Here is a 5,831-nt window from a genome sequence, read left to right as displayed (position 1 = left end):
ATTCATGACCCTGAGAGCAAGACCAGAGCTGAGATCGAGAGTCAGACACTTAACCAACTGAGCCATCCAGGCACCCCACAAAATTCTCATTCTTAGAGAATGTCTGATTCAATATATTCCCAACTGTTAATAGAAAGAAAGGGGACACTGACTGGAAGACCACTATAATTATGCTCACTGGGTAAAGATAGTTCTTTCAAAGCAAAATTAGGGTCCTGTTACTAAAAGGAAAAATGAATGTTAGGAGCAAAACCAAGAAATATCCACTACTACCAAAATATGGCCCCAATCCAATTGAAGTAAAACTGATATTGATGAAGAAGAATTCTGTGTTTTCCTTTTTGAGGAAGCAAAGGTCAAAATGGGGCAAATACCGAGGAAGCTAATACTGGATAGTCTCAGGTTCCCAGGGTTGGAGAGGCTAGCGGTTTGAAGTAAATGTTTAAACAACCTCTGGAATGATTCAAGAAGTAATTGTGAGTCATAAGGGTAAAGATAAACTGTTTTCATTTTTTCTGTCTGTGAGCAACCAATTTCCTTTTAACTATAATGTCCTTTGCTGAACATCCAATAGTATTTTTTGAAAAATATGTCAACCACCATAATACAAGAACAGCCAGAATTTTATTAAGGAGAAAGTCAGTAGGGTAACAGTAACTTCTAGGAGGTTTCTTCTAGTAATCTTTAGGAGGGTAACAAGTCTTCCGCTTGCAAGTTCAAGAAAGGCCTGATGATCTCCCGTAGTTCCCACATTCTGCGGTGCCCAAGCATTGTGGGGAGCAGGCTTTCAAAGATAAACGTAGCATCAAAAAATAGTATGTAACATGAAAGTCCAGTGAAGGTGAGGACATAAAACATGATGAAAATCCTCAGTGCACGTTTCCTACAAGAAAAGAAGACATCTGTGTTAAGAACATTGTGCAGAAAACCACACTGATGTGATTCCTGGTTCCTCCACCCAGGTAGTTCTATTAACTGCAAGGAAATAACTGAACTTCTCTTGACCCCAGTTAACATCCGCAAAAGAAGGAGCTTAGAATAAATAAGCACGTAAGTCCATCCTAGGACTAGAGCTGGAATTCTGAGGTTCTATAGCCACGAAACAATGAAACCCTGGATATTATGAGGTTCTCTCCTTCGAAATGGACCTCTCACACACTAGCAGATTATTGAGGTAAAGACCTCACTTGTGAGGTAAATGATGCCGATTTGGAGGGAAATAAAAGAACAGGCAGTTAGATTTTCCTGGTGATATAAAATACTAGTGACAAAACTAGTGACAGCTCTATCACTAGTTTTGTCCTGGCACCTGACTTACCCTTTTTAAAGCAATAGAAGCTGTCTCAAGTCTTTAAGGACTCCTCCTTCTAGGCTGTACCTACGATGTATTTTGTTTGCCTTTAGATCCTTGTGTTATTATTTTTTAATTATACATGCAATACTTGATTAAAGCAGAAGATCTGGCAGATCCAGAAAACACAAAGAAAGAAAGAAACGTCCCAGATAATCCAGTTACCTGTAGATAATTACCATCAACAATAAATTTCAGAAGAGAAAATCTAAAGCGCAGTTAAAGTCACCTATGGATCTAGTTTGTGATCCAACTCAGAGGATTCTGTAAACCTGAGCCAAAGTGCTTGGAATTATTGCCACTGGCTGCCTCTTGGTAGTTACACAAATGTTGCTTCTATTTCATACACTTATTAAAGAGCCAATGCTTTTATAATATACTCTAGTCAGAAGAGGCTGCTAAGATGAAGCAAAGATGCCCTTCCCTCAAGAAGCGCTAAGTATAGATTTGTTCTTTCTTATGAAAAGAAAAACAACTCACTACAAAAACATAGCTAGTAAATGAACACCATTCTTCCTAAATTCCAAAACCAATAACCTTTGGAAGCACCAAACTGGTACATTTTCAAAGGAACACATTTTAACATTATTTTTTTTTAATGTTTATTTTTGAGAGAGAGAGAGAGAAAGAGCGCGTGAGCAAGTGGGGGAGGAGCAGAGGGAGAGGGGGACAGTTTCCCAAGCAGGCTCTGCACTGACAGCAGAGAGCCTGAGGCAGGGCTTGAACTCACAAATCGTGAGATCATGACCTGAGCTGAAGTTGGAGGCTGAACCAATTGAGCCTCCCAGGCACCCCTAACATTATTTTTTTTTTTTAAGAAAAAAACTGTTTTTCTGAATCACAGATAATTTGGAAAACAGAGAAATGAAGAAGTCATAATCTCATCACCCTAATATAAACAGCTAAGTTTTTTTTAGGGAGAGAGCACGAGTGGTAGAGGGGGAGAAAGAGAATCTTAAGCAGGCTCCATGCACAGCATGGAGCTCAATGCGGGGCTCAATCTCACGACCCTGAAGTCATGACCTGAGTCAAAATCAAGAGCTGGATGTTCAACTGACTGAGCCATGTAGGTGCCCCTATAATCAGCTAAGTTTTTTTCTGTTTTTTTCTTTTCTTTTTTCTTTTCTTTTCTTTTCTTTTCTTTTTCTGTCTTTCTTTTTCTTTCTTAGTTTTTGTTTGTTTTGTTTTTTATTTGTTTTTCTTCTGGTTTAGAGTGTGTTCTTCCAGTTTTTTCTTTCCTTAAGTGAACACTCCAGGTGGGGTTAGGTTCAGATTTATTTCTTAACACTACTGAATGGTTTGATTTTTATTTGCAAGTCAATATAACAAAATATTTTTCAGATTTTCTATCAGTAAACAACTAAAAGAACATGTGTAATGTTTGTTTTTTAAAAGTTCAGACACTTTTCTGAACTAATCATAGCTACTAATTCAAAATCATTTTTTTTTTGTATCATCGGTACGGAAACAAATATTAGTGTCATTAAATATCTTATTCACTTTGAATTTAAGTTCTTTAAAGAATAAAAACATTCCTTTGACTTTTTAATACTGTTTATTTATTCATTTATATATATTTTTCAAGACTTGCCATGCATAAAACCTTTATTCTTTTAAAAAATGCTCGTATTGTTAGTGGAAGGTCTATAAGAGAACTGAGGATACCAGGAAGACGTCCCCCCGAGCCTAAAAATAGCAAAATTGATACATAAACCTCAAAAATATGATGTATAAATATGCTTCAATGGAACCAGTATGTTTCCAGTTCATAGACAAGAAATTGGTCAAAGTCTTAAGCAATCTTAACTAGAATGTAATGACGTGATGAAAGATGGGCAACTCAACTGAACTGTAATCTGCCCATTTAATGCAAGCGATGATAAAAAGACATTTACTTATTTGTTTGTTTTTTTGAGATATAATTTGCATGCCATAAAATTTACCCTTGAAAGTGTATACTTCAGTGGCTTTTAGTTTATTCACAGGGTTGTACAACCATCACCACTATCTAATTCCAGGAAATTTTCATCACCCCAAAAAGAATGTACCCATGAACAGCCACTCCCTATTTTCCACTCCTTTAAAGCCTGGCAACTATTCATTTACTTCCTGCCTACATGGATTTTCCTATGTTGAACATTTCGCAGGAATGAAATCATATAATATGTGGCCTTTTGTGTCTGACTTCTTTCACTTAGCATAATGTTTTCAAGGGTCATCAATGTTGTAGCATGTATTAGTCCTTTGTTCCTTTTTTGTGCATGAACAATACTCCATCGTATGGATATGCCACATTTTGTTTACCTACTCATCAGTTAATGGATATTTGTATTGTTTGTACTTTTTAGCTATTATGAATAATGCTGCTGTGAACATTCATGTACAAGTTTTTGTGTGGACATACAGTTCTTCTGGGTGCATACCTAGGAGTGGGTCAGATGAAAGCTCTATATTTAATATTTTCAGAAACAGCCGAATTGTTTTCCAAAGTGACTGCACCATTTTGCAATCCCATTAGTAATGTCTGAGGGTTCTAATTTCTCCACATCCTCTCCAATGCTGTTCTTTTGATTATAGTTATCTTAGAGATGTAAAGTGGTATCACGTGATTTTGATTTGTGTTTCTCTAATAACCGATGGTGTTGAATATCTTTTCTTGTGCTTTTTGGCCATTTGTGTACCTTATTTGAAGAAATGTCTGTTCAAGTCCTTTGCTCATTTAAAATATTGGGTTGTTTCTCTTTTTGTTGTTGAGTTATAAGAGTTCTTTATATATTCTGGATACTAAATCCTTAATTTCCAAGGTTCTGAACAAGTTGATTCTATTTTTTTTCAAGCTGTCTCATTGATTTTATGGAGGAGGAAATTTTCTGGGGTCTTTACTCCACTATTTTCATTGACATCACTCCTCACTTACTTAGTAATTTAATATCTGTTAAGCCTGGTGAAGATGTTTTATATTCCATGTCTCAAAATGACTAAAATCTCTAACTTCAGCTCATGAATTACTAGGAGGAGACAGATTTAAAATAATGTAATTGCATGGGACACCTGGGTGGCACAGTCGGTTGAGCGTCTGACTCTTGATTTGGCTCAGGTCATGATCTCAAAGTTCGCGAGATTGAGCCCTGCATCGGGCTCTGCACTAACAGCATGGAGCCTGTTTGGGATTCTCTCTCCCCCTCTCTCTCTGCCCCTCTCCCACTTATGCTCTCTCGCTCTCTCTCAAAATAAATAAATAAGCATTTAAAAATAATAAAGTAAGTAAAAAAAAATAAAAATAAAAATGATAAAGTAATGTAATTGCAATGATATACTGTGGGTTCTGTGTCAGGATTATGTGCAAGGTATAGTGTATGCGCAAGACAGGTTGCTGAACATCTACTTGGATTGGTAGTTGGGGATGAAGAATCAGACAAGTTTTCTTACAGGAGGGTACTGCTCCAGGTATATATGATGTGTGGCATCTTCAGAAAGGGATCCAAAGAGTCAGATTTGCTAGTATGTATATCTTTAATACCATACAAGGGAGAAGCCTCTTGTGTGATGAACAAAGGTTTTCAAGTCTGCCTGGCAGGTATGTTCCTTTGGTGGGGGAGGCTGCATCATACCTTGCAGACAATGTCCTAAGATGTATGTATACATATTTACCTAAAGCAATAATAAAGAAATATATACTTGTATTTTTAGATCTAATGCAATAGATCTATATCTAAAAGTGATACAAAAAACTCCAATAAACACTACAACTCCAATAAACAAATAGACAAGTAGAACAAGAATAGATAATTTATAAATGAAGATAAAACAAATTTTTAGTCAACCCTTGCAACAACTCATCATACTATGGTTCATACATTTGGGGGCCTTTGTCCAGCCCCAAAGGCCCCTTTCTCTGACTTACCACATTGTAATGCCAGAAGGAGCATTCTCCCCTAAAGGGGAGGATGGAGCCTGAGGATGCAGAGGTTCTCTTTCTTCCACTCCCATTTCTTCAGGACTCTGAGAGTCTGTTTTCCCTTCTTGCTTTTGGTACACCCCCAGCTTTGTATTCAGCAGAGTCATGTCTTTGTAAAAGTTCTGGAAAAAAATAGCAATCAACTCTCATTTAAAACAATGATCTTAGAGGTCTGCTAGCCTCATTGTAGATGCAGCATGCTTTTCCTCCAGAATACCTCAGGAGCCCACACTGCCAATCCCATATGAGTCACGTGAGGAAATCGTTGGCAGGTGCACACCCACCTAATGGAAAGAGACTTACACATTCACAAAATAAGGTAGCAGCACCACAGTAGAAAATTAAATGAAACCCACATGCTAATCTTTAACTACTGGATTATTCATGTAGGAAGATAATTATCCTTGTATTGAATTCATCTGTTCAATTTGTTCATCTATGCAAAACATATTAAGTGACTCCTACTAGGCACCATTCTAGGATTCTGTGGTTAACAAAATAGATAAGGAATATGCATTCTAT

General features: G+C 36.9%; 1 protein-coding gene across 4 annotated transcripts in view; it reads right to left on the bottom strand.

Annotated features, from left to right (window-relative positions):
- Nucleotides 1-605: 605 nt before the first annotated feature.
- Nucleotides 606-5,831, bottom strand: part of SMCO2 (single-pass membrane protein with coiled-coil domains 2) — a 34,364-nt gene continuing 29,138 nt past the window's right edge. For all 4 annotated transcript variants that reach the window (XM_006933580.5, XM_019834741.3, XM_006933581.5 and 1 more), the window contains 2 exons: nt 5,256-5,431; nt 606-883 (listed from right to left, as the gene is read on the bottom strand). In XM_006933580.5, coding sequence (XP_006933642.2) covers nt 685-883; nt 5,256-5,431 — 375 coding nt within the window. In that variant the 3' untranslated portion in view covers nt 606-684. The remainder of the gene's footprint in view (nt 884-5,255; nt 5,432-5,831) is intronic.

Source organism: Felis catus, chromosome B4, assembly GCF_018350175.1.
Source record: "Felis catus isolate Fca126 chromosome B4, F.catus_Fca126_mat1.0, whole genome shotgun sequence".
Classification (NCBI taxonomy): Eukaryota; Metazoa; Chordata; class Mammalia; order Carnivora; family Felidae; genus Felis; species Felis catus.
This window is presented reverse-complemented; position numbering and strand designations above follow the sequence as displayed.